Source organism: Ambystoma mexicanum, chromosome 11, assembly GCF_040938575.1.
Source record: "Ambystoma mexicanum isolate Mex_15411 chromosome 11, UKY_AmexF1_1, whole genome shotgun sequence".
Lineage (NCBI taxonomy): Eukaryota > Metazoa > Chordata > Amphibia > Caudata > Ambystomatidae > Ambystoma > Ambystoma mexicanum.
Window position 1 is genome coordinate 974507802 of NC_090934.1, and position 21084 is coordinate 974528885.

The 21084-nt window shown below is 45.0% G+C and overlaps 1 protein-coding gene across 1 annotated transcript in view; it reads left to right on the forward strand.

The window, feature by feature from the left end:
- The window catches only part of IGHMBP2 (immunoglobulin mu DNA binding protein 2), a 530708-nt gene that overhangs the window by 81495 nt on the left and 428129 nt on the right, over positions 1–21084 (forward strand). Inside the window, exon 3 of the mRNA XM_069624129.1 lies at positions 7838–8030. Coding sequence (XP_069480230.1) covers positions 7838–8030 — 193 coding nt within the window. The remainder of the gene's footprint in view (positions 1–7837; positions 8031–21084) is intronic.

The window sequence follows — 21084 nt, forward strand, 5'->3', positions numbered from 1 at the left end:
CGTTAAGATTCCTTACCCTTAAGACTGTTTTATTAATAGCACTTACATCTGCTAGAAGGGTGAGCGAATTACAAGCTCTTTCTTGTAAACCCCCTCATACAATCTTTCACAAAGACAAAGTTGTCCTGCAAGTGAAGCCTAAATTCCTCCCAAAAGTAGTCTCTGAATTCCATATCTCTCAGAAGATTATCCTACCATCTTTCTATCCTCCTCCTCACCCGGGGAAAGAGGAAGAGAGGTTACACAGACTAGACCCTAGGAGGGTTTTAAGTTTTTACATTAGTAGACTAGCCAGGATAAGACAGGCAGACCAGCTGTTTGTAGGCTACGCAGGTCACAAGCTGGGGTTACCAATAACTAAGCAGACCATTTCCAGATGGATCATTCTAGCCATTCTGGAATGTTATAAACTGGCAGGGAAAGAGCCCCCTCAAAACCTTAGGGCTCATTCGACCAGAGGTATTGCAGCTTCATCGGCCCTCAAAAGAGGCGTGCCGATTAAAGACATATGTGCGGCCGCTACATGGTCGTCTGTCCATATCTTTACACGTTTTTACAATCTGGATTCCTCCTCTAGTCAAGAGACTAGGTTTGGAAGGGCTGTACTGCATTCTATTCACCAATAGAAGACAACGTGAAGTCAGTACTCCCTCCTCCGAATATAGAATACTGCTATGGGAGCCTATCTAAGATGAGGAATACGTCGGAGGACACAATCCCTTCGAAGAACAAGTTACTTCTTACCTTGTAACGTTCTTTCGACGGGATGTTCCTCCGACGTATTCCTCATCGACCCTCCCATCCATCCCCGCAGTTTTACTTCGCTTGTTGTTGCAGCTTACGCTCCTTCAGGGTGATTAGTCTAGTCCAAACAGTAATACTGTGGGCTACAAAACGGAACTGAGCAACGGACGCTGCGCGCGGCCTTTATAGGCAGGATGACGTCGAGCGTCGATACGGCGGCTGTCGAGGGTCATCGACTCGAGGGACGTCGACGCGCAGTGCCCTCTGGAGAAAAAATTTCCCGAGGCCAGCAGAGCTGGAAGGATATATCTAAGATGAGGAATACGTCGGAGGAACATCCCGTCGAAAGAACGTTACAAGGTAAGAAGTAACTTGTTCTTTTCCACTATTACTTTGTACTTCAGCACCTTCTCTTTCTCTCGATCTTGCATCTCACTGTCTCCATTTTATGTTTCTGTCTCTCTGCCTTTGCCCTTCAACTCGATCCTTCTTTATCTCTGTTCCTTCCTCTCCATCTCCCACATCCCTTCTCTCTCTCTTAATAATCCTTCCCTCCCTCTCTATTCCCCTCGCAAGTCTGTCTACATATTTCTCACTCCCACACTTTAGTTCTCTGTCCCTCCCATCCTCCACAATCGGTCTCCCGCTCTTGCCCACACCTTCTCTGGCCCAAATCGCATGCATCTTTCACTATCCGTTGATAACATCACAGGCCCAAGAAATACGTATATTTTGCAATCATGGTTCCAAGAGGGAATGCAAAAGGCTGCTATGAAACTATACTGCAGATTAAAGACTTAAAATTCAGTAATTCGTATGAGAAGTAGAGTGATATAATTAGTACTGTGTCCAGTGTTTTCACTCCTGCAATCTGCATCTGTCTCGAGGCTTAATAGGAACGTCGGGATCTTATGTTAAAGCTTAGGCTGCAGTTTAGTAATTTTAAAGTTTATTCCTGACTGGTTGCAGAACATTTAAATGCTTTGAAAACAGAATTACCCGACGTAACGCGCTTCAGAACTACCTGGCTGAAATGTTTTGGATGACATAGCTCCTCAAGGGGAGAAGCTACTGAACACGCGGGGGGGGGGGGCGCGAGAGGGGGAATCATATCCTCTGGTTTCAAACCCCAGTTCACCCATCTTGCTAAGGAAGAGGAAGAAACGGGCATCTGAAATGTTCTGCATTAAAGAGAGGCTGTGGATAGGTTACCTTTCTGAGATGGGCAGTTTAGGAGTGATCTATTTACAAGCAAATCCTATTCAGGGTTTGGGAGTATCCGGGCACTCTAGCTTTGACATTGGCACAAAGAAAATCCAAGAACGGTGAGCCATAGAAAAATGCCCTATGGAATGTGGCCACTGACCACGGCCAGTAGTCCATGGCCACGTTAACCATAGGAAATGGCAATTTTGGACAGTTATAACTTGGCCCCGACAATCTGGCCACTGACAATGGCTGCACACCATGGGAAGTGGCCCAGGGGCACGTTAGGGGACAATATGGCTAAGATTCCCTTCTAAAAACCTGTGAAATAACGTGAAAGGTACGTTCTAGTTAAGTTTCCGTAATAAAAACCAGCAGTGCAAAATCGAATAACTATAGATAAGTAGCCGTCAAGGTGTGCTATGTAACCAGAACTCATTCCCCCCACAATGCATTGCTCACACTGACGCAAATGATATCATAGATGACACAAATGGCACCATTGATGACATTACATGCAAATATACCAATCTGCAGATCTCCTTGTTCGGGTCAATGAGCACTTCATGGTGGGGGCGCACGTCATGGTGGCGTAGTTTATCAAAACTGGCTAATTTCGATATTTTTAAACATTTTGTATTGCTGTTTTTTTAGGGCAACTTAACCATCATTTCCCTTTGCCAGCGTTTCATTGAATATATATATATATCATTCTTACCTTATTTTTCAATGACATTGGCGAGGTGGAATATGTATAGTGTGACCGATTTCCAAGCTTGAGGAAATTGTTCATTGCACAAGGCTAAACTTTTGTCTTTTGTTAAAGGCCAAGTCATTTTAACTGTACGGTTTGCAGATACTCTGCATATAGGTATTGTAATTAAGAGAGGCTTCTTGTAAGGAAGGACACAGTGGCTACGCTGGTCATTGCAGGTACGTTTTATCCTCACAAGTGAGCTTGCAGTGCAGGTACACACACACACTTAAGAGCATTATGGAAAATAGGCCCTCCGGACACCATCATCCAACTCAATTTACAGCCAAAATTCCACGAGCACTCTGATGACATCAGACAGTGGCATCACCACACTCTACCGTTCCACACGTAGTCTGGAAAAGGGAAAGTAAGCTAGATCACAACAGGTGTGTCTGCCATGTGGGTGGGCAATGTTGTGCCTATGCGTATATGTCTCCAAAAATGTGCATTCCGTCTGCCATTTTGCATTTAACCTGCACAAACAAACTGCACGGTTTGTACCTTTTTAAGAGATGGCCGCTGCGCCTGGAATTCGGCCCCTCACAGAGCTGCTTGAATTATACGATACGATGCAACCTCCTTCCATCTGATTGGGCAGTCACTGTTCGATAATGTGCGTCTGCCAGGACCCCTGCCAGGAACTCTGAAGAAAACATGCTCCTACTCTAGCCAAACTCATTCATTACACTACGCTCATGGTAAGCACCTGAACAGTTGCTGGCCGCATACTGCACAGAAACCTGCTGAACTTATTTCGAATGTCGCTATGTCCTGCTCTCTCAACACTTAGCGGGTTCTTAACACAGGGGGTAAGGTAGTCGTCCTACGAATACCACGGTGCGCTTGGCTAGTCTACAAACTTTGCATTGCCTTGGCACTTGCAGTGACACCTGCTGCCCAATTGATGTGTATTAGCACCTACCGGTCTGTCTTATTAATACTGCCTTTGTTCATGCTTGCATACGAAGCCTCAGAAACTTACCCCCTCTCCACGCAAAGGACAGTCGGGCTTGCCCAGATACCTTATGTACAACTGTCCTTGGCCTTATTCATTAAGCACTACTAGGGCGCTCCCAATGGCTCCGCCTACTGTACCTTTCTTGCTCGAGCCACGCCAGACTCCAGACCTGCTTCCTTTTACAGTGACTGCCGATGGCAATTAATCTCGTCGCACCTCCAAACTGCCTTAGCCCGATTAGCACATATTGTGAATTGCTGTTACGGCTGCTTCAATGTAATAATTTAATACATTTGTACTTACTCATCTACGTTGCCGCTTAGCGATTTACACCATTAGCCCGTGCTACACTGCTTTGCTATATATGCTATTAGTCACTTTGCTAAACCAAACTGAAACATGATCCAACTCTGGCTAGCTACCACCTTCTTTATAACTAATCTGGTTCTGCATGCCGCTCACATCATCGCAGACCCTGCCGTTGATTCTACTACACCGGGGTCACCCCAATACCTACAACGGAATCTCGAACACACATCTACAAAATATAGCTGCATCCTGTCCATGGCTTTTAACCTGCCATGCTCAGACAGCATCAAACTGACAACATTCCTACCGTATGCCACCATACCTAAGACCTTGACTGCACACAAACCTACTAATGACCAACCACTAACGCCTGACCAATGGATAAATCCATATGCCCCTCGCATCTACACCTAATCTACCCTGCCCAACTGCAACCAGGTATCTCAGACTAGGTCACAGACTCCCTAAAAGATGTCACCTAGCAATCACCAGCCCTCCTATATCACCTATCAAGTCTATGCCAACAGGTCTAAAATTAGGTAGCACCTCTAACATGACACCTAGCAAAAAGAGCCCTCCTGCAAAAAACCTGAGTGCAACTAAAATGCCCACAGAGATCAATACCCTTACCATCAAAGGAGGCCTTCTCAATGCTAGGTCATTAACAGCCCATGCGCTCGATATTAATGATCTCATACTGTCCAACGACCTTAACTTCTTAGCCAATTCGGGGACGTGGCTCTAACCTACATCTGGCCCACTGCTCTCACTAGCTATACCAGACCAATGCACCATCATCAGGCAAGACAGAACCTTGCCCAAAGGTGGTGATGTTGCCATCATTGTAAAAACTTCCTTAGGCAGGGCCCTAGCCAGATTTTCGCTTCAGGAGAACTCCTCTCAATTAAATTACCATTGTCGCCAACACAAACTATAACCGCTCATCTGATCTACAGACCTCCTGGCCCTCTGTCCTCTTTCGAGGAAGATATATATCGCTACTTCTCACAGCGAACTCCAAGCCAGGCTCACAAATCTTGCTCTTAGGAGATTTTAACCTAGGCCTTTACGACACTAAAGATGCTAATGCGCTAGCTATCAGCAATAGCATCACCGAACTGTGCTTTACACAACGGATTTCCCAACCTACCCATAACAAAGATAGACAGACTGGATCGCAGATACAAACTGCAACATCAACATCTTATCGAACCAGCCTTGTCATGGACGGATCATCATACCATCCTCTTTACCTTGCAAAAGGACAACAACTGTAATCCTGATAAACTACTGGCACCTTCCAGACTAGCCAGAAATATGCGGAACGTAACAGTGCAAAAGTTACTCCCACTTCTACAACCCCTTACCAACTCTTTGATCTCTAACAAATCCAATGATGACCCTACTCATCTTGTGGACCTCTATAATGCAACCATACTGGACGCTATTGATAAGATCGCACCTCAAAAACTGCGTAAAGCCAAAGCCAGATCCCACATGAACACTTGGTTTACCCCACACCTAAGAACGCTGCGAAAAAACAAAAGAGCAGCGGAAACCATATGAGTCTTAAAATGACCGGATCCACCAGGCTAAATCCAACACTAAAGAATTATTTAACATACTTGGAGAGCTAGAGTCACCCACAGCACCACCGGCTGCATGCTCCAAAGACGCCACATGGTGTCACACCATTCAAAAAGTGCTCTCCTCGAAGAGATTGAGCTTCTACAAAAGAAAATTGAGACAAAAAAGCTAGCCTAGTTAACGCACGCCACCCTCCACCCAAGATCCTCTTCCAGAGCAAACAGACTGGTTCAAATTCTCCACCCTTAGCATCAAGGAAGTTGAGGATATTATCCTGAGCCTAAAATCCTCCAGATGATTGGGCGATATCTGTCCAGCATCAATTATTAAAGAAACAGTAAAGGAACATGCACCTTTCATTACTTCACTAATAAATGCCTCTTTTACAACCAATACAGTACCTACCAACCTGAAGGACGCATGGGTCTTGCCTCTTCTCAAGAAACTGACCCTAGACCCAAATACCCCGACTAACTACAGACCAATTACCACAGTGCCATTCCTCCTCAAGATTGACAGAGTGGCCCATCTACAGATTCAGCACCACTTGGAAAGTAAAAACCTACTGGGGCTATGCCAATCGGGCCTCAGTACTAGGCATGGCACTGAAACAGCCTTGATATATCTAGTAACGCAAATAGAAACCATAAAAGACAATGACAACCTTGCCCTCCTTCTGTTACTAGATCTATCAGCTGCTTTTGACTTGGTGGACCATAAAACTCTCTGCAGCCCATTTTTTTCGAACAATGACACCAACTGGATCCAGTCCTTCCTTAACAACAGAACTACTAGAGTGTTTGCCCCGACAGCATCTACCTTACCTGCCCCTGTCACTTGCGGGGTACCTCAAGGTTCTTGTGTTCCCCCCACGCTTTATAATATATTTACAAAGCCCCTATTCGATGACTTAGACCGCATGGATGTCTCATACACCAACTACGATGACGACACCCAAATTCTTATCTCTATCTCAGGCAACTACTGAACAGACTCTAAACGACTTAATGACATTTGCCTCATAATGCAAGCATGGATGGCGAAACGCGGACTATGCCTAAACGACGACAAGAATGAGCTACTCCTCGTAGGAACTCGAACAGAATGATCAGTTTAACTCCTTCAACATTGATGGAAACATCATCAAAGTCTCGAAGGAAGTTAAAACCTTAGGTTTCTACATAGACTCAACCCTCTCTTTATCCAGACAAATCAACACCACTGCCTCCACCACTGCTTACACCTGTAAACTTATCAACACCTGCAGGCCCTTTCTGACTCTAGACAACTGCATTACCTTATCCGGGGCTCTAGTCCTAGCCAAACTAGATTACTGCAATGCCCTATACTTAAGTACTAACCAACACAACTTAAAAAAATTGCAAATCTACCAAACCAATGCACTCGGAGCAGCTACTAACTTCCCGAGTTCACTCCACATCTCAGAGTTGAGGCAGAGTGTCTGATGGCTCTCTATCAACCAAAGAATCAAATTCAAAACCCTCTCACTTACATACAAATGCCTGAACAGTCCAGCACCTTTGTATCTCTACGACAAATTGAAACACTGCACTACATACCGACTGACAAGATCAGCTCAATCCAACTGCCTCATTATACCAAGGTTTAAGCTCCAAATGGCAGGTGGCAGAAGCTTCCCGGTTCTTGCAGCCAACCATCCTACCACAAATTCCGAAAGAAAGTCAAAACATGGCTCATTACTTATGAAGCCTAACCACCAACTGAACCTTGCCTATATTTGTCTTCAGGTAAATACTTGATCACAACCGTACATTTTTTCTTGCATTGTGTAAATAATCTTATTGTAACTGTTTCATACAAAATGTATGACTCCTATGTAGCTATGTAAGAAATGTGCCCAGATGCCCAAGCGCTTGGTGCGCTATAGAAATAAATACAATAAAATACAAATCAGACTATTAAGATTTCTTTTGTATTGAATTTCAGCCTTTTGTTGTCTCACTAACTCTGCAAGCACACTCCGATTTCTTAGTGTAGCTAATTATATTTGCAAGTGCCATTTTACATTTAGGGGCTCTGTTCGTCATCATTGTATTAGCTAAAATAGCACAGGGACAGTTCCATATATTGTCAATTTACCATGCTATCAATCGCAATTATCTTTAAAAGCAGTTGCGCATTTTGGAGGACTTCTTGAAAAGGTAACAAGTGTACACGATTTGTAAAAAAATGAACTCAAATCGGATTCTTTGAAAGTGAAACTGACTCATCTTTGGTTTTGATCATGTCCCCAGGTGACATTGTGGGTCTCTATGAATCCACTGCCGGCACCAGTCCGCTTGCTACAGGAATTGTGACTCGAGTTACACAAAAATCACTCACTGCTGCTTTCGACGAATCCCATGACGGGGCACTCAGTGTGGATCGGGAGAATGCCTATAGACTTCTGAAGTTAGCAAATGATGTCACCTACAAGAGAATAAAACAGTAAGAATTGTGTTGATTTTTTTTAGTCGATTGTCTTCTACCACCTAATGATACCATCCTGCTTTCCGGGAAGGCAATTTCTTATTTAGCAGCCAGTCGCTTGAACTGAGCACATTTTATATATATTTTAATTTAATTATGAACTAGAAAACCTTATGAAATAATACTGTTTCAGAAAGTCTGGTGTATAGGTTTGCATACATGTGATCTGTTCATTGTTTATTACTGATTTACATTTTGACTAAATGAATATGGTCTTTGGCTGCATTTGGCAGTCAGAAACATGCCTATCTAACCATAGTATTGTTAATGGGAGAGGCACTGCACAAGGAAAACGACAATAACTTCGCATAAAATATTAGTGAGTGTGTGCATTTTCACACCATACTGTGCCACAGAATTGCAGTGTTTAGGCCGGTCGGGCAAGTAGGGAGCTGTCCCTCTAAGGGGATGTGGGGGTGGGGGGGGGGGGATTAGAATGGTACACTTCCAGTATTGGCCAGACTAATCATCTCATGTAATTTAGCCATGATCTATATAGCTTCTCCCCCTTTGAAATGTGAGTGCAGACTGCCTTTTTATATTGAACGCAGGGTACAGGTCGGGACATAAAGAGTTTCGTTGATTGATCCGATCTATTTCACGAAGTACTTTTATGGAAGAAATCGGGAGGGCAATCTTCAACCGAAGTAAATCTCTGACTGTTCTGCCTGTACTTTCCATTCAGCACAGTGCCATCCACATGCACGTAAGTTCCCTCTACAGCAGAAGGGGCCGGATGCTTCACAGAGACACTGTTAGGAGTCCATGCTGCAGGAAGTAGTGTAGCAGCCCTAAAGTTCAGCCTTCTCCTGCACCTCCCTTGCTCTGTGCAGCAGGAGACTTGTTGCACAAGTCAGGTTAGCAATGCATTCCCTGCGCAATCCCTTCCTCGCTCTCCTGCTTCCGTTTCTTTTCTCTCTCTCTCTCTCTGTCTCTCTCGCTCCCTCGCTCCCTCTTCCTCTCTCTCTCCCTACATCTTTTGGTTTCTTCCATTTCTTCCACTCTTTCCTTTGACCCTCCTTCGCTTCCACTGCCACGTTGAAGCCTCCCACCCTTTGCTGTTTTACTCTTTGGTCTCTCCCACAATACATGTGTTCCCTCCCTCCTTGTATATCCCATGTCTTTACTTTTGTCCCCCTCTTCCGTCCCCTTTTTCAGAAAAAAAACAGAGCCCCTTTCTTACCTCTCTCACCAAGTGATGGAAATGTAAAGTCTGAAAAGACACCTTCTGTACAGTTGAGGGAGTGGCCTGGATGATGCCAGAGGGGTGAAGTGCAGGAGTCAAAATAATTCCGTTTTATAGGGCTGACTAGAAAAGCACAGACATCCCCCAATAAACCAAACTCGCAATATATAAATCATTGTAGTAACACATTGAGCAAAATAAGTATGTATATTCATTTACTCCACTTTGAATGGAAGTTTACCTGTACACGCATGGAAAGTAGTGCAAACCTAAACAAGTCTATTTTGGTTTTGCAAATGCACTATCAATACTTAATCACACAGTGAAAGAAAAGCATGAAATTATCTGCTTTTAGTTATTGTTTCAGACAGCATGCAACATTTTATGCCCCCGTTTCGTTTCTAGTTCATCGACATTAATACTTTTAGGGGACATGCCAATGAAAATTGTCATTTCCAATTACACACTCATGGGTGGATGCTAATTGCTTTACTACTTAAACTGATTTTATGATAACTAAGGGGTAAGGAGCTATAGGGCGGACAAACTCAGTGTGAGACCATTGCTGCAAATCTACATATCTTAGACGCAATAAAAGATATGGCTTTCTGAGCTCAGTGCATTAATAAAAGGAACATGACGGTCTATATCTCAATGTATAATGTCTGGCAAAAGGTCGAAAAACTCCTGGAAATAACTATATAGTATTGGACAGTTATAGCTACTTTCCATATGTACATACTGTAGAAAGATTATGTTAGGCTATTACGTAGATGTAATATTGGAATCTATATGTTTAAGCTGGTCAATTTGAGAACTGTTTAAATATTGTAAATTTATGTTTTTCTATTTTAAAATATTTTATATTGATTAGATATATTTGTTACATCTATATTTACATTTTATATTTAGATTGTATACTTATGAAACTATTGGTTTTGTCAAAATGTATGAATTGATTTATTTGCACTTATTGAATGTGAAAAGTTTACTTGTAAACTAAAACACATTAAATAAATTATTAAATACATATGCTGCAATGTTTGGTTTTTTTATGTGGTTAAAAAGCACATATAGACCACACAGGACACACAATTATATTTATTCAATGATCCCCTTCAACAAGCAACTGTACACAGCACAGAAAGAGCAAACGAGTGGTCTGTAGCGGGGTGAAATGAAAGTCTGATGCTGCAGGTAAGGGAAGTGAATTTCTTTACTAAGTTCCAGTGACAAGGTATATACATCAGGTAAGTCCAAGGGTAAATAAGTAGGAAGGTAGACAGGAGGCATTCACCGACCTCCACTCTGACAGGCTGCTTCACTCCAACTGACATTCATGGAACTAGCAGGGGCACTCACACTACAACATTCCACAGGCACATATTTCACCAGGCATTCTCTCAAGCAAGCATTCATGCAGGACCAAGACAGGGAACACAAGACACAACACATCTCCCTCATCAGAAACCAAGATAAAGGTACGGAAAGAAGCACAAGGGAAATACACAAAGTAATGCGATGCAACCAAAGTATAATACCAACCACACTCTGGCTGCCTCGACTCCAAACTCCAATCCAAATCCCACTCACTCCATTCCGAAGAACAAGGAGACACGCTCCGACCTACCTCGTCTCTTCAACAACCTACAACAAAGCCAAGAAACCATAGGATGCACTGTCTGTTGCAGGCCTAGCAACAAACACTCAAACCAAGCCCTAATCTCAACACACCACCATGCCACACAATCCCCAAAAAAGCACCCTCATTCATCCTACTGTCAACAACTAAGGTGCACTGAAACACATCACACCCTCCATCTTCTACTATTCTAAAAACAGAACAAAAGATAAAGTTCTAAAAGCACAAAGCACAGGTACCCACTGCTGTGCACAAGGTAGGTATCAGCGTCCAACTCCCCATGGCACGGGCAGGAAACTCACTTAGGTGCAGTGTCCAACAACCCAACATATATGTCACAGGTGGCAGAACACCCCTAAAAACTAGTGCCACGTTCAAAACCCCAAAACCTATGGCATGGTTGACAGAACACTTTAAAACAACTTGTGCCGGGTCCCAAACCCCGAAAGACCGGCACGATCGGAGACCACTAAGTGGCGAGTTTTCAACACCCTGGACGGCGCGTGGCCAGGTCAGTGCTTAAACAGCAGACATTGCACCACCACAGAACAGGTCGAGCCTGTTTTTTGTACCTCCTGAGGCTGCTATCCTACACCCACCCACCCACCACCATTATGTGTGTTGGTTTGGTTTTGTTTTGGCTATTTTGGGCTACTTTTATAAAGTCCTCCCAATGCTGCTTTGTTCATGTTTTTTGCCCCAACCAACCAACGACCCACCCTAATTAATCAATCTTTTATAACAGGCTTAATGCCAGAGAGCTGTCTCTAAGCATGGGACCGGGATTCAAACCTGTGTTCGTCTTTGCTGTCTTGCTTCCAAGACAATCATGTTGGCCCTGAACTATCCTCTCGCCCACCCTAGCTCCACTCTCCCTGTCCCCACCACCCGACCACCCTAGCTCCACTCTCTCTGTCAAACCCTAGCTCCACTCTCCCTGTAGCCCCCACCCACCCTAGCTCAACTCTCCCTGCCAACAGCCCCGCTCTCCATGGCAGCCACCTGTCCACCCCGGCTCCGCTCGACCTGACCCCCGCACACCCCAGCACCGCCTTCCCAGGCTCTGCTCTCCCTGCCTCCCACCGGCCTTCCCAGGCTCTTCTCTTCCTGCCTCCCATCCGCCCTCCCAGGCTCTGCTCTCCCTGCCTCACACGTGCCCACCCCGGTTCCGATCTCCCTGCCTCCCACTCCAGCTCGGCTCTCCTACCTCCCACCTGCCCGCTCCTAGCTCTGCTCTCCCTGCCTAAAAGCACCGCTCTCCCTACCTCCCACCCGACCACTCGAGCTCCACTCTCCCTGCCGACCACCAGCCCACCCCAGCTCCACTCTCCCTTCCTCCCACCCCAGCTCCACTCTCCCTTCCTCCCGCCAGCCCACCCCAGCTCCGCTCTCCCTTCCTCCCGCCAGCCCACCCCAGCTCTGCTCTCCCTGCCTAAAACCCGCCCACCCCAGCTCCGCTCTCCCTGCCAAGCTCCGCTCTCCCTGCCTCCAACTCGCCCACCGAAGCTACTCTCTCCTTTCCTGTCACCGGCCCAACCCTGCTCCGCTCTCCCTGCCTCCCGCCGATGTGAAGCTCCCTTTAAATAGCGGAACCAGTTATTTAAGACATAAGCGTTGCAAGCACAGGTTAGAAGGGTCCCTTGTTTTAATGCTGAAACCCCTCTCGACTTCTACAGGAAGCTGAATGGACGAAAGGTTGAAGTGGCTGATAATGAGCTGTCGATCCCGAGGGTCGGAAGTTGAAAAAGTGAATGGTGAATAAAAACTGAGTGAGGTAGCAAAATTGTTAATTGGCAGTGAGTGGAGAAAGTGATAAGGGGAAAACGAGTAACAGAGGGAGGTTGGAGTAAAAGGAACTCGATGAGCGCCGAGTTATTAAGTAATTGACTTGATAGAAGCCAAGCAATAAAGAAATCGTGAGATGTGGAACGTCACGATGGAGGAAGCCCAGTGTCCTGCTTTGTAAAGACTTAACAGAAGAAACCGTATCTAGAGTCCCATTTGCAGTTGATGTAGGCTACAGACTAGTTTAAAGAAAGTCCAAAGAGAACGCTTCACATCCCAGTGGGGGTATTTATTAGGGGCAAAGATAAAGTCTCGAGGATCATAGACTGAGAAATATGTGATATGATGAAGACATAATAGAGGCATTAAGAATTGTGATAAAGAAAATGCAAGATTTGAAAATTATTTATTTGTTGGAATTAAATTGACGGTATTCAGTGAAATAAGTAGATTGACGTAAAAAGTGATATAGAGGATTTGGAGCCTGCGACAATTGGTGCATGCTCATATTGTATTGTTTTTCTTGAAACGTATTTTATGAAAAAATTGCAAAGTGTAAAGGTGAGTATCGACAGTCAAGTGTGATGAGAAAAAATGGAGGATATTACTCTGCTTGCACATCTCTGCAAACAATTGCTGAAGCACGGACCCAAACTTAAACAGTATAGGGCAGAATGGGTTAAAGGAAAATTACTTCAGATACGATATTCATGCCGTGGCCACAAGGGGGGATCACTATCGAAGGCAGTTTTGCAGCATTTGACAACATATTTGGCTGCAGCATACACGGGGAAAAAAGTTAGACAAGAGTTTAGCGAGCTTGAAGCTCTGGAAAATGAGGTGGAAAAGGAAGAGCCACCTCCTGAAGACTGGATACTTGATATATGCCAAGAGGGGGGGTGAGGAGCCTTCTGCTCCCCCCACCGTGCCTGAAATAAACAGCGATAGTGGGAAAGATGACGGATTGTACCCATTAAGAGAGCTTAAGGCAGCGACAGGGTACAGCAATCCGGTGTATGAGTCCCCTGCGCGAGCAGCGATGAGGGTGCAGCGAAAATTCCTGAAAAGGATGTGACCTCTATAGGGACAAGGAGGGAAGTGATCGACCAACTACATCCTTAGATATAGGGAGAGAAATAAAGAGATGGAAAGGAGAAAAAGATCAAGCTGATGAGGTAGCGCTCATACAGAACGAATGGATGGGTGTTCAGATTTTGCTCAAACTCGATGGTAAGAGCATCAAGGATGTAAGGCAAAGGGAAGATCGAGATGAAAGAGACAAAACGGATGGAGCGAAAGAGAGGAATGATTGAAAGAAGATGGAGCCAAAAGAAAAGATAGACTAAGATGGGAACAGTTGTATCAAGACGAACAACTGAAAAGGCAGGAAAGGGCAGAGGAGCAAAGAAAGTATGACAACAGAGGGCAATCGAGGAACGGGAAAGGATACAAAAAAAGATGGAGGAAGAGGAAGAACAGAAATTAAGGAATAAAAGAATCCAAAGACGTAGAGATGAAGAAATACAAAGGGCAAATGAGAGGAGAGATATGAAAAGAAAAGAAGAAGACCGGGCGAGAGAAGAAGCAAGGAAACAAAGAGAGCTTGATGATGAAATAGAACAAAAGAGGAGGCTGATGGCACGCGATCTTGATCGTGTAGAAAAAGAATGAATGGATCCTAATCCAATAGTGGCATGCGAGAGCATAGAGGAATTCTTCCCAGCACATGAACCAGTAACAGGTCCGTCTAGAGCAAATCTAGAGGATGAGTTTGATTCTAGAAGCATTGGGGACACAATCGATAGTCTATCATGATATGAGGACCAAGAAAGAACTGAAAGGAAAGGGTAAAAACGATCGACTCAAGAGTACACAGTTGTACGACAAAGAGGAAGGCTCATGTAGTTTTGAGCCTAAGGAGCTGTCTTTAGATAGACTGACTCTGAATACAGATGAAGAGGAGAGGAGCCACACAAGTTGCGGACAGGATATGTCAGATGAGGACAGAGAAACCTTCCGTGGGGAGGAGGGAGGAAACCCATCTGGTCCTGAAGGAGGTTTTTCAATGGACAAGTAAGATGGTCTGATCTACCCAAATCATGGGCGTCAGAATTTCTGACGCGACTAGATCAACCCAGTTTCCTTTGTTAGAGAAAGGGGGAGCCAGACCACAGTATATACCTTGGCCGCAGATAGAGAACGATAATTTAAGGTGTAAACTCCTGAGTTTAACATTTGGCGCTGGGAAACGGATACATGAATTAGAAAAAATGACAGGAGGAATCACTTGAGCTGTAGGGGGACATTAAAGGTCTTCTAGTCGCTATCGTTGGGGAGAGAGCTGATTGACGTTTGGTCAAGAGCAGTGTGTTCGAGTGTTGCCGCGTTGAGCGCAGCTCATGATGGAGCACCGTTTAATAACTGTAGGGCGGCGGTCTGGAAAGTGCTTAGAGTGCTGTATCTGAACACCTCAGATATGGGAGCTATAATGATTAAGAAAAAGATGCAGGAAGGGGATGATCCTCTTGTTTACATTCAGAATTTTCAGGAACAATGGAGTTTCCAGACTCGCGAGCCTTGGGGGAAATCTATACTTGTATTTCATCATATACTATGCCAAGTGCTGCCAGAGCCAGTGCAGAAAACAGCTCAGGACGTTAGTAGGCATGAAGCAAAGCCAGGGTCAGAAATTCACCTGACCATTGCACAGAAGAATCGAAAGAAAGATGATGCTAGGAAAGGCGAAGAGGCGAAATTGGTGCAGAAAGAATGATCAAAGTATGCCATTGAAGGGGCAATGTTGACTATCGGAGAAGGACCAGGGTCACGGCAAGCAGTAGGCATGCCAGAGGTGAGTTCGATCAAGGTAATAGTGGATTTTGTACCACGAGGTAGAGGAAAGTTCAGAGGTAGAGGCTTCCAGAATAATCAGGAAAAATTCCAGAATAACCATGGTGGATTTCAAAACACACAGAATGACAGTCAAAGCATGCAGGACGGGCAGATTAGAAGGCCTCATACCACAAGCAAGGACATGTGGTATGTCAGCACATCTTGCACGCATGTGTAGAAGCCAAGGATTCGTGCAAAATGGGAAATTCTTAAGAGGGGGAACGTGTACCGGCCTGCATACACGCAACAGAGTGGAGATGGATTTGCTCAAAATCGGACAGTGCAGCATACACAAGTGCCGAGAGCACAGCAGGATTTACAAACGCAGCAGATAATGAATCTGCCACAAATGCAGTCACAGCATTTACCCATGTCGATACAGCAAGCCACAAGCACGGAACTGCTAGAATAGGGGGTGTCACTGTTGAAGTTGAAGGAGAGAATCCTTTCACACGTACAGGGATTAGAATATACCCACAATAGGACAGCTCACTGGGAGACTTGATGTGTTCAATACTATCTGTAACACCTAATCCTCAAGAGGAACCACAGCACCACTGTGAGCTGAGGACCCCGCGAGCACAGAAGCACCAGACGCACTACAATTTGGGACCCACCTTGGCCCATTCCAGTCTGCAGGACCCTGAGAGACGTCGGCCTTCAGGACACTTTGGCCTACTCTTAAAGTGCAACCTTGCACTAGCAATCCAGCAATTATATGAGGATTGTCCACAGCATCCTACTGCTATTGCAACAGCAGATTCTACGGACAGCACCACAATTGGTGTCCCTCCTGACGAAGGCCAGCATATAGACAGGCTTCAATCAAGCCCTATTTTGGCCGAAACACACCTGTGTCAATCCCCGTGACACAACTGTACCATCCCCCTCTCGTGTATGTTTTGTAAAGACTGTTGTGTACACCTTGTTTGAACCCATCCTGGGACCATCTTAAGTCTCAGGCGCACTTCCCTTGCATAGTAGGTTTTTTCTACCCCATCTGTCTTTGGAATATGCCTCCCTGTGGAGTTTTGACCTCAATACCTCTGAGGTCGACACTTACCCGTGTTACCATTGTTCACAATCACTCTTGTCCGTTTGTTTTCTCAAAACTTTCGTGCTTATCGAAAGTACTGTAAAGTAAATTGTAAAATCAACACAAAATGCTCTGTTTCATTGTGAAATAAACATACACACACGGAACAACTTTATGGCTTGTAGGATCTTTTCATCCTGATTATTTTCTTCTTGTAAATGTACCCACCTGGGTAAATCAGGACTCCGCCAGGCGCCCTATATTTTTTCACATTATTATATTCAAGACAGATACCTGTCAATATACTAGGTCGAGATTTATTGACAATGTTGAACATGACGATTTCATTTACTGATGAAGGCATAGTGTGTTTAACACCAGGAATTCATTATTTTAAACGTGAGAGAGTTTATTATGGCATTTGCAGGACAAGTGTCCATAAGAGGAGTACCATTAGAACCAGAGGTTTTTTACTATGGGGTACGCATTCTGTTAACATGGCTACCAGGCTTGGTGGGAAGAACTATGAGAATACCCAGGTTTTCATTCAGACCAAGTATACCTAGGGTTGAAGAGGAAGGACAAGTCTTTCCGTTAGAATTACAAGCAGCCATAGTGCGAGGGGAAATGGCTTTGCTTGATGGAACTGATTATGAAGGCAGACGGTGCACAGTTATTGCCGTTGGAGAAGGTTATAGATTAACTGACGTCACTGAAGAGGATCTGTTTAGAGACCATCCGTCAGATGACAAAGTAGTATTTGAAATTAGTATTACTTATTGGGTACGAGCAATTAAACGCGAGGTTCCTCAGAAAATGATGTTAGCTCAGAAGCGTCCTGACTATTTTGATGAAGACATGGTGAAAGTGTCATGATGCCCGCTCCCGGGGAGCCGGTTCAAGCCCTGCGTCCCCGAAAGCGGACATCCAGTCCCCAAGGAAGGACCCAGCAACCCCATATAGGGGCCCTTTGGACAGAGTCCTGCCGCCTATGGCGCCAGGCTCATTATGGAAGTGCTTGGGTGCACTTACCTGATGCAGACCATGCTGCAGGATCCCGGCCTCCTTGAGGCCTGAAAGGAACTACTTTACCTGTGGGACTAATTTACCATCCGGGCGTGGTCAGGGAAGGATACATACCTGATTGGAGGAAGGGTACATACCTGGAACTTCTTCCAAGGCTATTTAAACCCCACCCGAACAGCCACACATGCTTCGCGTTGTTCTGCATCTAGCAGCTGGACGCTCACCGTGTCTGCTCCTGCATCCTGACTTCTGCCATGCCTGCCAGCATCCTGGATCACCTGCAAAGGAAGAGAAGAAGAGAACAGAAGAAGGAAAAGTCCTTACCTGCTAAATCCGCATCCCGGAGACATCTCGCCGACAATCCTGAAAAGGAAGACTTTTATTTAAAAGCTCATCGCGTCGATCGCTGCAACGCCGCATTCCACTCACCTTTACAGGGCGCCTCCATGTTCAGCAGCGATCATCCGGATTCGCAGTCACGCCCCAGCGCCTAGGGAGAAAAAGACCAGAACAAAAGGTGAGAGAGAGAAGGGAATAAGGAAAGCTAAATCTCCATGTTAAGACTTACCTGTTGATTAATTCCCTCTTCATTTCGGGTCTGCGCCGCATCCTGGCATTTCCGGACCCCGGCCCCTAAGGGGAAAAAGAGACATCAGCATTAATGAGCGATTGAAAAGACATTCCCAAAAAACGCTCATTAAAGACTTACCTGATTTCTACAAGGATTTCACCTCTCATCTCGGGTCGGTGCCTGTTCCCCGGCATTCCGTACCCCGGCCCCTATGGGGAAAAAGACACTAGCATTAGTACATTAATGCATGGACACAAGGGGAACCTCTTATCAAAAAACTTACCTGGAAGCCAAGCAAGTTTGGTTCTCACCAATCCGAAAATCCAGTTAAGTAACTGGTTACCAACGCGCCCCTGCATCAGAAGCAGGATGGGAGAGCTTGTCCTTCCAGACCCTAAGGTGAGACGCTACGAGGAATCACAGAAGGGTTTCGAGGAGGGTGAGAGGGGAAAGTGGGAGGCTGATTGCATTACCCCGCAGACAGTTAATCCCCTATTTTCGCCTACAGAAGAATACTTCTGCTAGCCAGACAAGCCAGATTTGGGGGGCCCGGTCCAGTCCGTCTTCCGAACCCTGCGCATCCCCTTAGAAGAGGTCACAGCAGCGCGAACCAGGCCAGCGCCTCTGTGGGAGTCAGGTGAGCGTCACAGAAAGTGCCAGTCTCATTATGGACAACACGCCTCTATGACGTAGGCCTATTGAAAGGAGCAGGAGAAGTAAAGATTAAATTGAAACCAGGAGCAATTTTACCTCGAGCACGACAGTATCCCATGTCTCGAGGGGCAGATGAAGGTATTTTCAAGACTATATCCGCCATGATGCAGCAGGGTATCTTAGTGACGTCAGTCACTGTGTAATACGTCAGTGTATCCGATTCTTTTTAAAAAGAAAAGAAAAAAGGGGTGTCGCAGCGTTTAATTCAAGACCTTGGCCCGATTAACCAGATTGTAGAGGCCGAGTTCCCTCTAGTTCCTAATCCTGCGACAGTCTTATGTAGTATCCCTGTTAAAGCACGATATTTCACTGTGATTTGAAAAATGTGTTTTTCTCAATCCCATTGAAGAAAGACTCACAGGATCTGACGTCATTTACTTTCTGCCAAACTCGACTGAAAAGTACTCGCCTGCCTCAGGGGCACTGTGAGTCTCCATTGATTTTTAAGAGTCCTGCAGATGGACTTAAGCAATATTGATTTGAAAAGCGTTGTGTTGCAATACGTCGATGACATATTGGTCTGTTGCACCTCAGAGGAAGAGTGCAGACACGATTCAGTTCAACTGATGATTATTCTTGCAGAAAAAGGATATAAAGTGGACAAAAAAAATTGCAATATTGTCAGGAAGTGCTATACATAGGTCAGTTAATTTCACATGAAGGAAAAAAGGTTACTCCAGAGAGAGCTGAGGCTATTTTGAAAACAGCAAAGCCCCACATGATAAAATAAAGGCAAAGATTTGTGGGACTATGTAATTATGTGAGAGCATGGGTCTTTGACTACAGTTCATATATAAGGCCCTGTTGCAAGCGCTGAAGAAAGCACAAGCAACTCAGGGAAACATTATCTGGACTGAGGAGATGGAAGAAGGGTTTGATGAGTTGAAAAAGGCAATTTGCACATCTCCAGTTTTAGGGAATCCCAATTATGCTGAGGAATTATTTTTTTCGCACATTAATGGCACTGTTATGACAGCAGTACTAACGCAGAGAACCATGTTGGGGTACGAGCCCCTTGCATGAGTGGGATTTTAGACCCAGTAATGAGTGATCACTTTCCTTGCGAACAATCTATGGCAGCCGCTGCGTTCGCCATTGAAAAGGCTGCAAACATAGTAATGGGGTGTTCCATGACGTTATTTGTTGAACATGCTTTGTTTGCCATTTTGTAAAAGCCTAAAGGTACGTTGACATCCGCCTATGAGGTAGTCATATCGAATCCAGCGATTAAGTTAGTTTGATGCAGAATAGTGAACCCTGCAATGTTTCTAGCAGAACCCCTTGCAGAAGACAACCATGCACATGATTGCCCGAATTATGAGGAATTCTATGATGAACTCCCGAGAGTGAAGGAAAATGCATTGGCAGCTGGAGAGATTCTCTTTGATGGTTCTTCTAGAATTAATCAAAATGATGGACAAAGATATACTGGTGCTGCTGTGGTGAAGCACACAGCCAATGGTGAATTTGAAGTATTAATAAGTGCACGACTACCGTCTCACATTTCAGCACAGGCTGCATAATTAATGATGCCGATTGTCACGCTCGAGAATCATGCAGACCAGGAAGTAACAGTGTATATTGACTCCGCCTATGTGACGTCGACAGTGCAAGCAGGGCTAGCACGTTAGAAAAGGAGGGGCTACCTCCAAGCGGACAGCACTCCAGTGCAGCACGCAGCCTTATTGGACAGACTCATTAAAGCATTACAATTTCCAGTAGCCATTGCAGTCATTAAGTGTGCAGTCCACACTAAAAGGGCAGATTTTATCTCACGTGGAAATCAAGCAGCAGATGAGGAAGCAAAACGAGTTGCATGTTTAGAAAACATTATGAAGTTTGAAACGCCTGATGTGAATGAAAGCATGGTGGTGATGATGAGTTTGTCTGATTGTTAAAACGATCTGTCTAAGACGCAGCTAGTAGAACTTCAAGGGGAAGCCCCTCAGGATGAGAAAGACCTGTGGACACTGAGGGGATGTTCTTTAAGCCCTTCAAAGCATTGTGGTGACAGAAAAGCACTGGTAAACCAGTGATGCCTGTAACCTTATTAAGGGTGACATTAGAACAGCTACACTACCCTGCACATGTTACTAGAGAGTGCCTTACCACAACAATAGCGGAGGACTGGTTTGTGCCAAATTTAGTAGAACAAGTTGT